At 51.8% G+C, this 17,832-nt stretch overlaps 1 protein-coding gene across 3 annotated transcripts; it reads left to right on the top strand.

Annotated features, from left to right (window-relative positions):
• The first annotated feature begins 847 nt into the window (after positions 1–847).
• On the top strand, positions 848–17,275 carry B3GAT1 (beta-1,3-glucuronyltransferase 1). 3 transcript variants are annotated; one of them, XM_018923772.3, is made up of 5 exons: positions 848–1,343; positions 4,348–4,820; positions 7,721–8,017; positions 14,159–14,276; positions 15,491–17,275. In XM_018923772.3, the coding sequence occupies exons 1-4, from the start codon at positions 1,340–1,342 to the stop codon at positions 14,243–14,245; spliced, it is 861 nt and encodes a 286-aa protein (XP_018779317.3). In that variant the 5' UTR covers positions 848–1,339; the 3' UTR covers positions 14,246–14,276; positions 15,491–17,275. The 3 variants fall into 3 exon arrangements, with proteins under 3 accessions (XP_018779317.3, XP_018779316.3, XP_018779312.3); XM_018923771.3 differs by having other exon boundaries at positions 4,312–4,820; XM_018923767.3 differs by lacking the exon at positions 848–1,343 and adding an exon at positions 1,400–1,642 and having other exon boundaries at positions 4,312–4,820.
• The last annotated feature ends 557 nt before the right edge of the window (positions 17,276–17,832 follow it).

Here is a 17,832-nt window from a genome sequence, read left to right as displayed (position 1 = left end):
TTGTTCCCATCTCTGGCCCTGAGGCAGTGAGGTGTCCTTGGCTGCCAGGCCTGGAGAGGAATTGTTGTGTCTGCCCCAAATGGGGAAGCAGCAGCTCCCACTGAGTGTGGGGTTTGGAGTTCTGCACTAAAGAACTGCAGGGTTACAAACAGATGGAAAATAGAAAAGCTGAAATCCTGAGGCATCAGGAAAAGATGGGATTTCTATGCCCAGGAGAAGAGGTGCAGCCACCCCAAGAGCTCTGCCTGGCCAAGGGGGGATCTGGCAGGTGACAGCCTGAGCTGATGTGTCAGGCAGTGCTGTGGTTGGGGCAGTCCCTCCTCCTTCCCTGGGCTTGGCTGGCTGCAGGGGAAGCTTCTGTTCCGCTGGGATGGCTCAGACACTGCAGCACTGAGCAGCTTTAGCTCACCTGGCAACAGGGACTTGCTTGACAAGGGGATACAAAGGCAAAGCAAGGCCCTGGACACACCAAGGACACCTCCCTGGAGGGGTGGGACACTGCTGCTGCTCACTGCCTCTGGGGTTTGTTCTTCTCAGGAGAGCTCTGGTACTTTCTGTGCCTGTGAAAAACGCCAATCACTTGTTTTTAGAATTTTAAAAGTTTAATAGGAATAAAATTGTTATAAAAATAGTAATACAGTTAGAGTAATAATAATTTGGACAATTTGAATTAGACAAAATGAGACAATAGAAACAAAGAGTTACGGACAGTCCAGGTACCTTTTCTGGGCAACAGAAGCCCAAAAAAGGACCCATGTGAACAGAGGATTAACCCTTAACAGCAACAGCCTGTTGCATATTCATACAGCTCATCCATGATGCATCAATTCCATTCAAACACAGGATTCTGTCTGGGCAGTGTCAGCTTCTGCCTCTGAATCCTGACGGTGTCTTGGATCCTGAGTGAGGCAGGAAGAAGGCAGCTTCTTCTGATAAGAGAACAATAAATTCTTTTTCTCTGAAAGATTCAGGTATCCTGTGGCTGCTAGCTGGTGCGAGCACCTCATTCCTTTCTTAAAAAAAAAAAATCCCACTTACATAGTTCCTATTTTAACTCCAAAAGTTCCCTTTTAACTACAAAATTTTATTTACCATCCTATTAAAATGTTAATACAGCACCACTAATCAATACAACAAAACACATACAGTAAATATCTGCATGGAGCCATACAATATGCACTTTTCACAGTGCCTGCTGACCTCTGCTCTGTGTTGCAGGTTTCCTCCCACGTGAGTCCCTGAGGTTCCTGCTGGCAGCCCCAGCAGTGCCCTGCAGAAGGCAGAAGTGCTCTCCTGCTCCTGGCTCAGCAGCCGAGGCCCCTCCAAACCTGCTTCTGCAATGGGTGGGTTGTAAGCACGGGTAAGACCCACGAGTCGTCTCCTCGCTGCTCTCTCCCTCTCTCGCGTTCTCTCTCTCTGTCCCTGCTCCTTCCTGCCCATTTATTTCTGTTCTCCATGTGCTCTGCTGTTCTGTCTCTGGGGTTTTCACTGTCAGGTAATGAGGAGCTGTGGGCCCAGTCAGTCTTGGAGATGCCGAAGAGACGAGACATCCTGGCTATCGTGCTGATAGTTCTGCCCTGGACACTGCTAATCACCGTCTGGCACCAGAGCACCATTGCTCCACTGCTTGCAGTGCACAAGGGTGAGAGAAACCAAACCAGCCCATGCCAAGCCCGTGCATCCTCCCTTCGCCCTCATCTCCTCTCATTTCATCCCTCCATGGCAGCCATGCTCATCTCAGCTCCCAGACCATGCCCATGCAGGAGCCTCCCCACCTCTGCTGTAGGAACAGCCCAGAGCTCCCAGGGGTTCTTCAGAGGCATCCAACTCCACGCCATGGGGTGTGCTTGCTGCACTTGGAGAGCTCTTTATGGCCTAAGCCCTGAGTGCTGCTTCTCTTTGTTCCCTGAGAGGATTCCCTCCCTCCCTCCCTGCTGGCCTTTGCAGCACTCTGCACACAAAGTTATTCCAGCGGGAAAGCTGCAAAAGAGACAGCGGAGGAAACAAAGCTGCCACTCGAGGCAGCTGCTCTGGGAGACCTGAGGCTGAGAGCACTTTTAGGGAAAGCAGAAAAGCAGTGCTGTTGCACTTGAAGGAGAAGGCAAGAGCCAGATCTCAGCTGCCTGGGGGAGCTGAAGTGCTCTGAGAAGTTGACTCCACACTCCTGTCACACACTGCAGTAAACACAGCCCTGGCCCAAATCAGGGGCTCCAGGAAGTTCTGAGGGAACCCTTCTGGCCAGAAGCATCCCAGTTTGGTCCTGTTCTTGGGACAGCAGCAATATCTAAGGGCTGTGAGGGCTCTTGGGGGCTGGAAGAAGCCGCGCTGCCATCTGCCACCTTCCTTCTTGGTTCTGCCCTTCTGCTGTGGGCAGGCTGGTCTGGGAGAAGAAGATCAGTTCATTTTCAGGACCCTTTCATCCTCTCTGAGGGATTCTCTCCCTTTTCAGTGTTTGTCCCCATCCTTCATAGCTGCTTATCCCTTTGCTGGACACTCTGATGTGCAGTTTGAGCTGCAGGAAGTTCAGTCTGTCCTGAGCAGTTTTCCCTTTCTTCTGACAGCCACATCTGAGCTTTGGGCAGGGAAAAATGCCTCTGATCCCTTCTGGAAGGTGGACAGTGTTTCAGAGGATGAGGGATCTACTGGGCTCTAAAAGAGGACTTTAAAGATGACTGAAACCACACTGCCTGTCTGTACAGCAGTTTGATCAGTGCCCTAAAATGGCCTCTGCAGTTACAGCACAGAGACTGCTCCAATGGCTCGGTCAAGAACTCACCAATGACCTTGATGAGACACTTGTCTGCTCCTCAGACCCCCAGTAGAAAGTGAGTGGTGGTAGAGAACGACCTGAAAGCTCTCGAGAGGAATCATTTTGTTCTTGTGAACGTTTCTGAGATGCTCTGCTCACAGGTGCTGAGAGAGATGTGCACCTGGAGATGCCCAAACAGCAGCACTTCCCCGTGCCAGGGCTCACAGCTGAGGATCTGACCTGGAGGGCTTTGCAAACTGTCTCGGGCACCATCCTGGCTAATTACATTTGTGTCTGTGTCCAATGCATTTCACAGATTTATTTCTGAATTGATTCCAGCTCTCAGAGAGCTCTGCTGTGATGCTGAGGAGCTTTGCAGCACATAGGGCCTGACAGCAACATGTACCCTGTTCCCTCCCCCAGATATTCACCCCTCTCTGTCAACACCATGGTATTTCAAAGTTCTCATTTGGTTCAGGTATCAAAGCCTGTGCTGCTGGAAGAATAACATGCTGTGAAAAAGCCATGGGTAACCCCCTGCTGGGTCAGATCTAATGGCCCTCTGTTCCTGCTCTTTCTCATCTCAAGTTCCTGGTACTTACCTGATGTTGAAAACTCTATGGCTCAAAGAGTTCTGTGCCCACTGGAGAGGCAGCCTTACACCCTGAGTCAGATCCCCCTTCATTCTGCCGACTGTGGCATTCCTGCTGCCCTGCAGTGGAGAATTGCAGTGGAAGTTGCACCCTGGAAAAGCAGCAGGTGCATCAACACTGGTTTTCCTTGAGCTGGTTGGGAACATTTGCAGGGATTTTGTATGTTTGGATCAGAGTATCCAACCTTTAGGCTGTTCATTGCTCACATCTGCAGCCCTGAGGGGGCTGTTCTGTTCAGAGGCTGGAGGGGCCTTTTTGAGGCAGGTTAGTTAAAAGCACGGGAAAGTCTCTGCAGGAAAAAACCTACAATTACAGGCTTTAATTTCCACTCTGCATTTCTGCATTTGAAGTGTGTCTTTCCTCACTTCTCTGTGGCTGTCAGAGAGCTGTGGGGCACTGCAGTGTCCTGCCCAGACCGTGCTGCTGGGGATCTTGCAGTGGCCTGGTGTTTTCCACCAGTTTTTTCCCTGCTGCCCAGTCCAGGTGCTCCAGTTCCTGAGTGCAGATCTGAGTCCTGCCCCACTGAGCGTTGTTCCCAGAGCACTGGAGCTCTTCAGGGATGATGGATCACCATTCCACGTGGCTATTTTCTTTATCTAAACCTGCTTGCTCTACAATCCTGTCTCTTCTGGGTGCTTTTTGAAGCTGCTTGTTGTGAGCGCTCAGCCCAGTTATCCCGGGCTCTCAGGCCTTTTTTCTTTTTGGTGCTGGTTCTCTAGCAGCAGAATCTCCTTTTCTCACGTATGTTTGTCCCTGATTCCTTTATTTATCGGCGTCCTTACCTACAAAAGCCTCCACCCCAGGCTGTTCCCCCTCCTGGCACCCACGAGGGTGACCCGCTGGCTCAGCCAGGGGGTGCCGGACGCCCGAGTCCATGCAGCTCTCTCTTCTCTCCATGCCCCTGCCCAGATGATGGTGGTGACTCCCAGCGTGATCTCGCTGCAGGCTTGGACTCCAAGGAATACTGCCTGTCGGACCGGGACATAGTGGAGGTGGTGAGGACAGAGTACGTTTACACGCGCCCACCCCCGTGGTCGGACACGCTGCCCACCATCCACGTGGTCACCCCCACCTACAGCCGGCCGGTGCAGAAGGCAGAGCTGACCAGGCTGGCCAACACCCTGCTGCACGTGCCCAACCTGCACTGGATCCTGGTGGAGGACTCGCAGCGCCGCACGCCGCTCATCACCCGCCTGCTGCGGGACACGGGGCTCAACTACACCCACCTGAACGTGGAGACCCCCCGCAACTACAAACTGCGCGGGGACATGAGGGACCCCCGCATCCCCCGCGGCACCATGCAGAGGAACCTGGCCCTCCGGTGGCTGAGAGAGACCTTTCACAAAAACAACAGCCAGCCCGGGATTGTTTACTTTGCCGATGATGATAACACCTACAGCCTGGAGCTCTTCGAGGAGGTAAGGGCCTGCTGGGGGCATGGGTGGGGCTGGTTCGCCTGGGGAGGGGGTGAGGGATGCTGTGGGGGAGCTGAGGAGATGCTGGGCTCCACAGCCTTCCCAGCACATCTTGTTCAGAGATGTTGCCTGTGCTGCTCTCTGCCTTGCTGCACACACGAGGAGCAGGAGTTTGTCAGAGATTTTGGTTCCCCTCCTGGAAAAGCAGAGCCCTCTGTGCAGTGCTTGGGGGAGGGATGTCTGTGCCAGGAGATGGGTGCAGCTTTTCCCCCCTGGAGCAGTGGGTTTGTCCTGTATCGGTGCAGCTGTGCTTTGGTTTTCTCTGGAGCTCTGTTACCCTGTGTGTTTCCAGAGACAAAGCATCCCGTGGGAAGCAAAGGGAACCCCGGTTTGTCTGTGGTGTGTGATCAGGAGGCAGCTTCCATGGAAAGGGAGCTAATGAGGAGCTGCCTTCCCCTGTGGGGAGCCTTGTTAGGGTTGGAACATCCCCTGCTGTCCGACATGCAAAGAAACCTCAGCCATCCTCCTTCCTCACCTCATCCTGGAGATTCCAGCTGATCTGATGTCATCCACCTTCCTCCTCCACCACTTGGCTGTCTGTTAAATCCTGCCTGCTTTCATTTGAGGGACCCTTTTCCTTCCCTGCTCTTTGCCTTTGACTGCTCCCACCCCAGGGTTAAATCCTGGAGCCTGCTCCAGACCTTGGCTGAGCAGCAGCGCCCTGTCAGAGCCACCCCTGGGCTGTGTCAGCACAGCCACCGCCTTCCCAGCACATCTTGTTCAGAGATGTTCCCTGTGCTGGTCTCTGCCTTGCTGCACATACAAGAAGCAGGAGTTTGTCAGAGATTTTGGTTCCCCTCCTAGAAAAGCAGAGCCCTCCATGCAGTGCCTGGGGGAGGGATGTCTGTGCCTTGAGATGGGTGCAGCCTCTCCCCCCTGGAGCAATTCCTATTCCAGAACTCTATCAGCAGGCAGAGGGGCTGAGATCTCCCCCTGGAAGTTTGCAGCTCCAGGGCTGAATTTTAGCATGTCCTGACAATCTGGTTGGGCTTGAGCAGGGGAAGCTCTTCCACTGGCTTTCCCACCTTTGTTCCAGCCCAGCTGGAGCTCTAACTGAGCTTCTGTCTGCAGGTTTGAATGTTCTTACAGTGCCAGGTACCTCACCTGGCTTCCAGCTAAGAAATTACTTGTTCCCTTGCTCTCTTGAGGCCAAACTCTTTCACCAAGGGATGAGAGAGGAGGATTCATACCAGGGATCTCCTATTTATTTCCTCATGCATGCCTCTTTCCCTTCCCCAATGGCTCTCACTTAGCTTGCACAGCCACAGGAATGCACAGGCTTTCAAAACTGAGAGTGAATTCAGGCTGAATTTCTTTCTTCCCCTGTCCCCTTTGAGGCTGGCTCCAGCAGCATCTTGAGTCAGACTCCTCACATGAATAAAGCAGAAAGGGTTCCTTCATTCACTCGTGTGCTGTGCTTGCAGAGGCTTCTCCTCTCAGATATGTCTCTTCAGTTAAGGTCACTGAGCCAAGGAAATGTGCTGTGAAATGCAGGAGACACACATTATTGCTCCCTGTGGACAGGGGCTGCCGTTAGCAGCTGTATAATGCAGAAGGGCAAGTGCCAGAGCTCTTCTGCTCTCGTTTGCAGTAATTAGCAGTGATGAGATTAGCTCTGGGAGAGCCCTGATCTAAGAGAGCGAGCTGAGAGCAGAGAGGGAGGCTGAGCCTGCCAGGGAGCAGGGCAGGGTGCTGGGGGTGAGTGGCATCCAGAGCATCTGCCTTGGCAAGGGCAGGTGGCCAAAGGGGCCCTGGTGGCTCTGCTCCATTTCTGGGGACCACAGGGAGCAGAGGCACCCTGCTCCACAGGGCAGGACTGTCCTGCCTGCTGGGAATGTCCAGAGAGGCTGTGTAAAATAGAAACTATGCTACGTGGGATAGTTTTTTTCCTCAAGAAAGGACTTGCACCAAGATAGCAGCCACAGGACACCTCAGTCTTTCAGAGAAAGAGAAATTATTGCAGGAGAAATGAACTTCTTCCTGCCTCGCTCAAGTAGGATGACACAGCTAGGATTCAGAGGAAGAAGCTGAGGATGACCAGACAGAATCCTGTGTTTGAATGGAATTTATGCATCATGTATGAGGTCTATGAATATGCAACAGGTTATTGTTTTCAAGGGTTAATCCTTTGTTAATGGGTGTCCTTTGTTTCGGGCTTATGCTGCCCAGAAAAGGTACCTGACATTTGTAACTCTTTGTTTCTATTGTCTCATACTGTCCTGATTCAAATTGTCCAAATTATTATTACTCTAATTGTATTACTATTTTTATATCCATTTTATTACTATTAAACTTTTAAAAATTTAAAAAAACAAGTGATTGGCCTTTTTCACAAGCATAACTTTCTAACATAACACGTATAATATTCATTTTAATATTTGCAAAAAGCCAATAATAAAATACCCATTTTTCACACTCTGTGTGTGCTCGTGGCACATGCCCAGAACCCAGAAGGTGTCGGTGTGGCCCGTGGCCTTTGTGGGCGGCCTGCGCTTAAAGTTTTCACACAGGAACAACTTATTTCACCTGTATTTTACATAACCACAATTATTCCATATAATATATATTACAATTTGAATATTTGCGAAAAGCCAACCATAAAATACTCACTTTTCACACTCTGTGTGTGCTCGTGGCAGATGCGCAGCACCCGGAAGGTGTCGGTGTGGCCCGTGGGCTTCGTGGCCGGCCTGTGCTTAAAGTTTTCACACAGGCAGAACTTATTTCACCTGTATTTTACACAAGCATGAATTATTCCATATAATATATATTACAATTTGAATATTTGTGAAAAGCCAATCACCAAATACTCACTTTTCACACTCTGTGTGTGCTCGTGGCAGATGCGCAGCACCCGGAAGGTGTCGGTGTGGCCCGTGGCCTTTGTGGGCGGCCTGCGCTACGAGTCGCCCAAGGTGAACGCGGCGGGGAAGGTGTACGGCTGGAAAACCGTCTTCGACCCGCACCGGCCCTTCGCCATCGACATGGCCGGCTTTGCTGTCAACCTCAGGCTCATCCTGCAGCGCTCCCAGGCCTACTTCAAACTGCGCGGGGTCAAGGGCGGCTACCAGGAGAGCAGCCTGCTCCGCGAGCTGGTCACCCTCAGCGACCTCGAGCCCAAGGCTGCCAACTGCACTAAGGTATGCTCTCGTCCTGCTGCGGGGTGGTAGGGAGCCAGAGGGGGAAGAAAACGCACTTTTCTCCATCATTCCGTCACTTCACAGAATCACAGGATTGATTGGGACGTGTCTTGGCTTGTCTGGTGCTTGGTGTGAACCAAATGGTGGCAACTGTGGTGTTTCACCCCACAGACACTTTTGGCCATGGCTGGGTGGTGTTTCACCCCACAGACACTTTTGGCCATGGCTGGGTGGTGTTTCACCCCACAGACACTTTTGGCCATGGCTGGGTGGTGTTTCACCCCACAGACACTTTTGGCCATGGGTGCTCCAGCTGGGCACGTGGGGACAAGTCCAGGCCTGCAGGGGCTCTGGTGGCTGTGGGATGGAGCTTCCCCCCATAACAGGATCTGCTCCTCAGGTTTCCCTCTGTGGAGAAGCTTTAGGGTGATGGTGAAGGAAAGGAGTCGGTTCTGATGGAGGGTTTGGATCCAGAGCTTTGTTCTGGCCCACAGCCTCTGAACCCAGCCCCAGCTCCAGCAGAACTCCTGAGCCCGTGGGTGCTGCTCCTTTTAACCCCGGGGAGAGGGCAGGGAAGGGGCAGGGAGCCACCAGCCAGGGACAGGAGGGGAGGTCTCAAGGGACAAAGGACACCTGGATGGCCCAATGCCCCCCGGGGGTGGAGGGCATCCTTTGAATCTGCCAATCACTCAATGCCCTTCTGGAATTCCAGGACTGACAGACAGTGCTGGGAGGGGTCAGGGTGGGGAAGGAGAGGTGACTGACACACCTGGGAGGGAATCTTCAGGGGAGGGACCCGGGGTTCTGAGGTGAACCATGAAATCACAACGCAACAGACAGAACATCCTGTACTAAAAGAGACCCACAAGGATCATCCAGTCCAGCTCCTGCCCCAGCAACCCCACCCTGAGCATCCCTGGAGCAGTGTCCAACCCCTCCATGCCCATTCCCTGGGGAGCCTGGGCAGTGCCCAGCACCCTCTGGGGAAAGAACTTTTCCCAAAATCCAGCCTAAACCTGCCCTGGCACAGCTCCAGCCATTCCCTGGGTCCTCAACAGAAAGAAGAGGGATCAGTGTCTGTCCATCCACTGCTCCTATGAAGAGCCTGCAGATGGCTGTGAGCCTCCCCTCAGTCTCCTCTCCTCCAGGCTGCTCCTCTGTGTTTGGAGGGAGCACACCCCCATTTCAGGGAAGCTGGGAATGAGGGATTATGCACTGAAATGTGTGGAGGGCACTTAATCTCTTTCATCTGCAGGCTGCTAGTGTTGCATAAACCTTGAAATGCACTCTTCTCTCCCCTGTAACTGTTCTTGTTTCTTACATTAACCTTTAAAAAATATTATTTTCAAGGTGGGCTTTCCTGTGGCCTGACTGATCCCCTGGAGCAGGGAGTTCCATGGGTGAAATGTCAGTTATTTGATGTGAATTCCTGAGTGGGGTGTGAGTGCTGTGACACACTGGGGTTTGCTCTGCAGCCCCTGTGAACTGTAACCCAGGAGCAGCAGCCACAGCCTCTCCTGGCTGCAGGGAGGGGCTGCTCACAGAGCCTTGCTGCCAAGTTGTCTTCTCCCTCCTGACACCCATGCAATATCTGTGCTGCAGGTGCCCCCAAAATCCTGGATCTTTCTGTGTCAGAGATAACACAGAAATGTTGCAGTGCCTGGGGTATTGCAGTGAGCTCCAGGAGGCTTCCAGGAAGCTCCATATGGGGGGATTTCACTGCTTTTAGCTGACTGATCAATGCTGCCTGTACACATTGCAGGGTCAGGGAGCAGGACCCCGTGTGCTAAATAACACAGAAACCACGGATGGCTCTGCTCCTGAAAACCTCCCAGTCTGAGATGAGAGATGAATCTGTCTGGGCTGACAGGGAGCGTGGGAGACACCAGGAGACAAAGCTGGTTAGAGTGACAGGCATCAATCACAGCCCATCAGCCACAGAGGTGCTGCCAAGGCCTTTGAAGCTTTGTGAGTGGGTTCCCTAAATACTGGAGGTGTGCTGGGGGTCCCTCTGAAATCAGAGACCCCTGTGTAGCACTCTCACACCTTTGTCTGTTATAAATATCAGCCAGTCTGATTTAGAGAGTCTTTATTGCTTAATTATCCCAACAGAATTGTTCTTTTATTGCATATAAGTTGCTATTGCCAACAGCCCCAGTGTTGGATCCAGGTCTCCATCCTTTTTGGGGTAGGAAAGAAAATGTGACTAACTGTTTTCCATGTGCACTGCTCCAAAGCCATGGAAAAAAAACAGGAATCTGAACGTTCAGCAGTGCTCCCACAAGGAATCCAGGAATAAGGAGGAGGAGCTGAGGGGAAGGAGCAAGCCTGGGTTTTATCTGATACCTGCTGTGCCTCTCTGAATCCACATTTCTGTGGTTATGGCTGTCCAACACCAGGACAAACAACCCAACCAGCCTCACATGAATGGGGAAAGAGTTTGGATTAAAATTAGATCCCTGTTCCTGGGCTCTGTGTGGAAATAACTGTGTTTCCAGCAGGCAGGAGAGATGGACAGGCTGCTCTCACTGTGTGTACAGAAGATCAGGGGTGTTTACTCCGTGGCCAGTTATCCAGGCTTTGGTGCATTGTCCCTGCTGTAAATAAATCCCTGCTGGAAGGAAGCTGTGCTGAGAGGCTGGGGTGGGAAGTGACAGCCCTGGAGGAAGGAAAATGTTGTTTTCAGGAGGAGGAAACAAAGGGTGCTGGAGCCAGGCAGGGCTGACACAGGTCAGGGATGGGGAGGAAGCAGCAGGGATTGCTGCCCAGCACTGGAAGCAGACTGAGTGAAAGGAACTGAGTTTCCTTTCTTGGCTGGGCTGGGGAGAGCTCACAAGGGTCCTTGTTGTGAGCTGAATGCTGTCTGCTCCTGGCAGGCTCCGAGTGCAGCTTTGCAGTTGGGCTCTGCCTTCCTGCTTCAGCCTCCATTTCCCTGGAAATCTCCATTTCTGCTTTTACTCACCCATTTCCTCAGGAGAAGGGCCAGCAGCAGAGAAGGACCAAAGCCAGCTGAGGTTTGGGGTCCTCTGAGCCTGAGATCACAGCACAGGCTCCTCTCTCCCCCCTGTGCTCCCAGCACTTGTCATGCTTTGCTCCTGTTAAACATCACCACACACCTGCTTTGCAGGGAGATTTACATTAAAAATTATGATGTGCTTAGACAGAGTCATTAAGGAGGGATCAGAGGAATGTGTAAGATAAGCACAGACATCTGTTCTCCAAAAATGCTGCCTTCCCTGTGTGCTCTGCTGGTGCTGGAAATATTGATCAGAATTCAGCCCACAAACACACACTCCTGCAAAAAGCTGAGGTGTAGGCCAAAGATCACGTACCATGCTTATTTTCTTGGATTTGGGAGCTGCCCAAAATGAAGGAGAAAGTAAAGGAAGTTGGTATTAGTTGCTGAGGAGAAAGTTATCCCTCCTTATGAGGAGGGAAGGATTGGTTTATCCTGGAGCTGTAAGGAAACAGGGCTTTGCAAGGGTTCTCTGTATTTGGATTTCTGCTCTTTGTGCATTTCCCCACACCCCCAAATCAAACCATCCTCTCTTCAACCCCTTGGCACAGGAGAGAGGTCTGAGATTTGGCATTTCTGTCAGGCTGATGGAAAGGGGGGACATTCTGCTCCCCATTTTCTATGGACACCCAGGGAACAATCTGCAGTGAGCTCAGCCAGGGAGGACTAAAGCAGAGACAGAGGCCCATGGGCACCATAATGCCACAGCTGGGGGACATTTTATTGTCAGGCTGCAGAACAGGGAGCAGAGCTGCCCTTTCAGCCTGGTGTCTCTTTTTTTTCCCTATTCTTTAGTTTCCATTTCAAACAACAATTCCTGAATCCCTCCTGGGAGGGTCTGAGTGCTGGAAACCCTGTGATCCCTCCCATGCAGGTCGGACACTTCTGTTTGTTTTTTCGTCTCCTGTTGGGAGACAATGAATTGTTCTGCTGTGGAGATGGAGCCCTGTGATCTCCTGGATCTGTTTTGAGCCCTGTGACTCCAAATGTCAGGCCAGGAATGAGTGGAAGGGTTTTGCAGCAGTACTGTTCAAGGGGAGTGATCTGTATGATCCCTCGAGTGATCTGTATGAAACCACTGCTCAGGAAAAGTCAGATATTTAGTCCCCCTCACTGTTGGGTCCCTTGTGAGAGAGCCAAAGCTCCTCTGAGGCATAAAACACGCTGCTTGTTGAAAAAAACAAGCACTGGCTGAAAGGAAAAGCAAATGTTTCTGTAGTAAATGGTGATCTACCTCCCACGTTAAGGAGCACAGCATGAACAATGGTAAAAGCTGCAAACTCTGAACATGGGTCTGTTTTAGCCCATTTAATCTGCCCTCTTTGGCTTTTGGCTTTAAGAGAGCAGAAGTGGGCTCCAGCTGAAGCAGAGCGCTGGTGCTGTGTGGTTGTGCTGCTCTTCTGCTGGAGTGTGAGTGAGCCCTGGGCCATGGCAGGGCTCAGAGAGGAGGGCCAGCAGTGCAAAGGGCTCTCTCTGAAGAGCAGAATTGGCTGCAGGATTTCTCCAGCACCTTTTAATCCTTTCACCATCACTGCAGAGCCCTGAGAGCCACTCGTGAGCCCTGCTGGGTTTTGTCTTTTCCCGGGCATGCAGCGCAGTAATTGCAGCAGTGGGGAGAGCAGGGCTGGAATCAAGGGGGACTTTGATGAGCAGGCTCTGAAGTGCTTGTGGGGGATGATGAAATGGATTTTTGGCCCCACTCCAGCCAGCAGTTGGTCTCCACTGCTTCAGTATTAGCAGAGATTTAAGCTCCACGCAGGAGCTGACTGCTCACATCAGAGAGGAATTTGGTCAAACAAGCTCCTTGGGAAGGGGGGGAAGGAGCTCTGCTTGAACCAGGAGGGTTTGAAAGGGGCTTTGTTCATCCTTCAGAAGCAGAACGTGGCCTGGTTTTTCAGGAAGGCAGGCACTGGGTGGAAGAGGTTTGCAGGTTCGGTGTGCAGGGGATTGTCATGGCAACCAGAGGGAAACCCCACGAGGTGGGAAACAGCCAGGCACAGGTGAGGAGAAGCAGGAAACCTGTTTGGAGAGGATAAAGCTGCTCCCAGCAATGCTGGCTCGAGGAGGAAAGCAATGAGGATAATTGAGTATTTTAAGCAACTTCCAGAACCCTCTGAGCACAGCAAGTAGAAGCAATTTCCTACAACAGCCCCCCTGAAATCCTCAGCCACCTCAGATTCTGCCAGTTCTCCTCCACAGGTGTTGATCTCTCTGCAGCTTTGCTGCCAAGACAGAGGGAAGCTTTTAGGAGAAGCTTCAGTTGTGTTTTAAGCAAGTTTGGGAGGGGTTGTAACACCTGGTACAGAATAGGGGGTGGCTGTATGGGGCCAGCATTCCAAAGGGATTGGGGGGATCCAAAGGCTTTTGGGGGATCCATAGGGGAATGCTGGGTTATGAGAGGACGTGTGCAGCCCAGAGTTTGAGGGAAGAAGGGAGGATTCTGGAGCCAGCTCCTGCCTCAGCAGCTCTGAGGCTGCAGCAGCAGTGAGTCCTTCCCTGCTCGGTGGCACTCAGTGGCTTTTTAGGCTCTGGCAAGGATTTAAAAGTGAAAAGAGAATTGGTGCTGAGGTTAGGGGCAGACTGATGCCTGCTCCCCAGGAATGGATTTTCAGGGATGTGCTGAAGAATTCAGGTTCTATTTCCCCCAGCTAAAGGCAGGGGTGGTGATGGGAAGAGCTGGTGATGCCTCTTCCCTCTCAACACCCCCTAAGTGTCAGGAATTTGCATTTCCCCTCCGAGTGACTCCAAGGCTGAGGGTGTAAGGTGATAACCAAGGAGCAGCTGAGGAGTTGTGGGAGGCAGGGATGTGATTCCAGGCTGGGAGGGAGCTGCCTTACCCCATTGGAAGGCTGATGAGCCTTTGGAGGGAGCTGCTGGATAACTACATGGAAGGAGCAGGTTAATGTCCCACGGCAGCACGCTGGAAATGGGTGATTTCTGTGCACTGTGCATTCTGCAGAGCAGCAGCTCTGCCTAAATGAAGGTTTATGCAAAGCCCCTCTCAGCAGTGGATGCACCATTAGGCTCCAGGGTGGCTGGTTAAATTGCACTATTGATTTAATGTGCAGGAATATTTCATAGTGCACTGGTGAGCTGCAGCTAATGACTTCTGCTGGCTTCCTCAGATCTTAGTCTGGCACACAAGGACAGAGAAGCCTGTGCTGGTGAACGAGGGCAAGAAAGGATTCACAGATCCCAATGTGGAAATCTGACTGTGCGTGGCTGAGCAGAGACCAACACCAGGTAAGAGCTGTTTCTAGCAGCAGTGAGAAGCTACACAAAGGCAGGAGAAAGAGAAAAGCTCTTTAAAATGTGCTTTTTCATTTCCATTTTTCACAACCCTGACCTTCCCTTACACTAAACCTCTCAAGACCATTCGTTAATCTCTTTTTTTTAAAGTTAATCCATTTTTAAGGTAAAATATCTGCTGAGAGGTTGAGGGGAAGAAAAATGCAGGGAGCAGGAGTTTAGGCAGAAGTTGCACAGTTAAGAGAAATCCTTCTGTAAACAAGGTTGCCATATTAACTGTAATAAAGCACAGGGGTAAAGGGTGGGTTCATCCACCTGCAAATATCTGAGAAAAGCTAAAGCAGGTGCAGCAAAAAGATTTTTGGTCAGGCAGAAGCATTCACTGGGGGCAATATTTAATTTAGGCCCACACTGGAGCCCCAAAGAGGCAGTGAGCAGTATGGAAGGTGTGGATTGAACCCTGCCTGAGCTGTTTGCTCACCTGAGGAGAACATGGGCTGTCTTTCCCAGTGGGAAGGAGGAAAGAGCACACACACTGATGTTTGTTCATGCCCTGGGTGTTTCTGCAGCTGGTTTGCAGGAGGATGAGCTGTTCGCTTGTATCTGCAGCCTGTGGAGCTGCCCTTCATTCTGATGGGCAATGAAATCAATGCACAAACTCCTTTTCTCTGGAGGGTAGCACCAGGCCTGGAGGGAGAGGAGGTTGCTGCTCTTGAGTCCTGAGGAACAGGAGCAGGAAGGGGGTAGATTTGCTCAGCAGGGGTGAATTTTTACCTGCAATGAGCTCCTCTATGTCCCATTCCCTGGGGGAAGCAGGATGGAGGCCTGCCTGCTGCTCTGTGACCTTGGCAGGGCAGGAGAGCCTGCACCAGCTCCTCTGGGGAGGGAGAGGCTGTGCAGAGGGGCTGGAGCCCTCCAGTGCTCCTTCCCCTGCCCAGGCAGCACAAATTTGGGATCTGCAGTGGCACAGGGCATTGGGATGGCTCTGCAGTGGGATAGGGCTTTGGGATGGCCCTGAAGTGGCACAGGGCTTTGGGACAGCTCTGCAGTGGCACAGGGCTTTGGGATGGCCCTGCAGTGGCACAGGGCTTTGGGATGGCCCTAAAGAGTGGCACAAGGCTTTGGGATGGCTCTGAAGTGGCACAGGGCTTTGGGATGGCCCTGCAGTGGCACAGGGGTGACACCCACGCTGCTTGTGTCTCTTGCAGAAGATTTCTTCCTGCACAGCCTGCAAGGTTCCTCTGCACAGCACCCACCCAGCCAGCCAGGCGGGAGCCAGGAGCTCTGCTGACTCCCACGAGTTTTAGCCTTCAGAAAAACCAAGCACCACTGCATACATGAAGTCCCCGGATCCCCTGCCCCTCCTCCCGGGCTCGGAGCACCGGCAGACGCTCCGGAGGTGGAGAACAAAGCACAGCAAGGCAGGACTGGCAGCTCCCGGCGCCAGGCTCCGGCTGGAATGCGAGCAGGGCTGTGTGCCAGCACCTGGCTGAGGGTGAGAGCCACAGCAGTGGCCCGCGGGGACTGGTTTTGCTGAGAAACACGAACCTTGTGGCCATGTGTGAGACAGCCTGAGCAGCTCTCTGGCCGTGGAGGGGACAGCTGCCTTCCTAGATGGCACCTTAGCCCTTAATTTTAAACCTACTTCAATCTGTTACGCTGCACAAGACAGGAAGGGGTTGCGGAGGGGGAAAACAAGGCAGGTTAGAACAAACCCTTGAAGCATCTCTGTTCTCTGATTCCCTCTCCTTTTCCTTCCTCAGTTTCACACTTTGGGGGGCACCCTGATGTTCCTCCGTGATCATGGAATCCTGGAAGGGTTGGGGTGGAAGGGACTTTAAAGGTCCTCTGGCCCAGCCCCCTGCCCTGGGCAGGGACACCTTCAGCTGGACCAGGTTCCTCCTGGCCTGGAATATTCCCAGGGATGGGGCATCCCCCCCTCTCTGGGCAGCCTGTGCCAGTGGGACACCACCCTCATTGTACAAAACGTCCTTTTATCTAATCTGTCCCATTTGAGTTTAAAACCATCAAGCCTTGCCCTAGCCCTGCTGAAAGGTTTGTCCCCATCTTCCTTAGAAGACCCCAGAGTGGGGCAGGATCAGGGAGCTGCTGATCAGCACCAGCTCACCACTGAGCCTGATGGAGTCATGTCTCCAGCATGTGGATCTCCAAAAATGCTAAAATGATGGGAAGTGGGGTTTGATGAGATTGTGGGGGCCAGACACCACAATATTCATCCAGATCTGGCCCTGTTTGGCCCTAATTTGGTTCCCATGAGGATCAGGTGTGGGATTCTCTCAAGGGTGCTCCAATATAAAGGCAAATTTCCACTCTTAAAAAAAAAAAAAAAAAACTGCTTCAAACTAGGGATTGGACACTAAGAGGTGAATTTAGTGCATTTCCCATTTGACTGGAGTGTATCCTCCAGCCCCAGCTCCTCTTTCTGCTACTGCAGAGCTGGTGTGAAAGGCCACCCTAGAGCAGTTCCCAGTCCCCTCTGATGGAGAGCAGCACCCTTGGGAAGGGGATCCTGGGCTCAGGGCTCTCTTATTCACCATCTGGTGGTGCTGCCACCACGGGTGACTCTGTTTGAGACTGCCAAACTTGCTGAGATAAAAACTGAAGTACAACAGGCCCCTTCTCCCCAGCCAAAAGCCCTAAATTCCCTCCCCCTCCATAACTGTTGTCAAACCTTTGTCACCCTCCCCACCCCCCCAACGCTGTCCCAATTCCTTCAAAAATTTTGAAGCACAATTTTACCTTTGAACTGAGGGAAAAATGTAATCCTGCAATAGACTTGGTTATTTTTAGCCCTAACACATAGAACTATTAAAATGCTCTGGGTTTGATTGTTGGCTTCACAGTGCAGAAGTCTCCCCTTGGACTAATGACATTGTGTATTTCCTGATATTTCAAAGGAAAATATTTTTTGTAAGTTATTTTCTCCCGTTGTACATCAGAACCATTGGGGAAAAGTCTCATTCTTTAGTTCCCAGCCACAGAAGCCTTTACAAAAATGTTCCTTTTAGATGCAATGGCTGAAGCACCACTTGGAAAGAAAGTGTTGGATGCTGCTGGCTGCTCTATGGGAACAGGTATTGTTACCTTGGATTAAAACTCTGCACTCAAGTAGATTTATTCTCTTACTGTACTGGCCTTCCAAGCTCCCTTCAGTCTGCAAACCCGACAGTGGAATGAGACATTTCTCAAGGACTACCAAGTTCTCATAGCATTGAAATAGTTTCCAGCTGATGTCCTCTCCGAGCTGCATGTTTTGGGTCACTGATCTGAATTCCTGTCCCTGCTGGGTTCCAACCTTCCCTCCTTGGAAGGAAATCATAACTTTCAGAAGAATGCAAAGGATGGAGTCCTGAACACAGCCCTGCACATCTGCTCTGCCCACAGGAGCCTGGGCCCTCTCAGCTGTCCCAGAGCTGCTGTGGCCCTGGGAGCAGAGACAGGTATCACCAGACCTGGCCAGGATGGAGTGTGTTCCAGCTGCACTGTCTGTTCTCAGTTTTAAACAAACTGTATTTAAATTTGTTAAATA

Source organism: Serinus canaria, chromosome 24 (assembly GCF_022539315.1).
Source record: "Serinus canaria isolate serCan28SL12 chromosome 24, serCan2020, whole genome shotgun sequence".
Classification (NCBI taxonomy): Eukaryota; Metazoa; Chordata; class Aves; order Passeriformes; family Fringillidae; genus Serinus; species Serinus canaria.
This window is presented reverse-complemented; position numbering and strand designations above follow the sequence as displayed.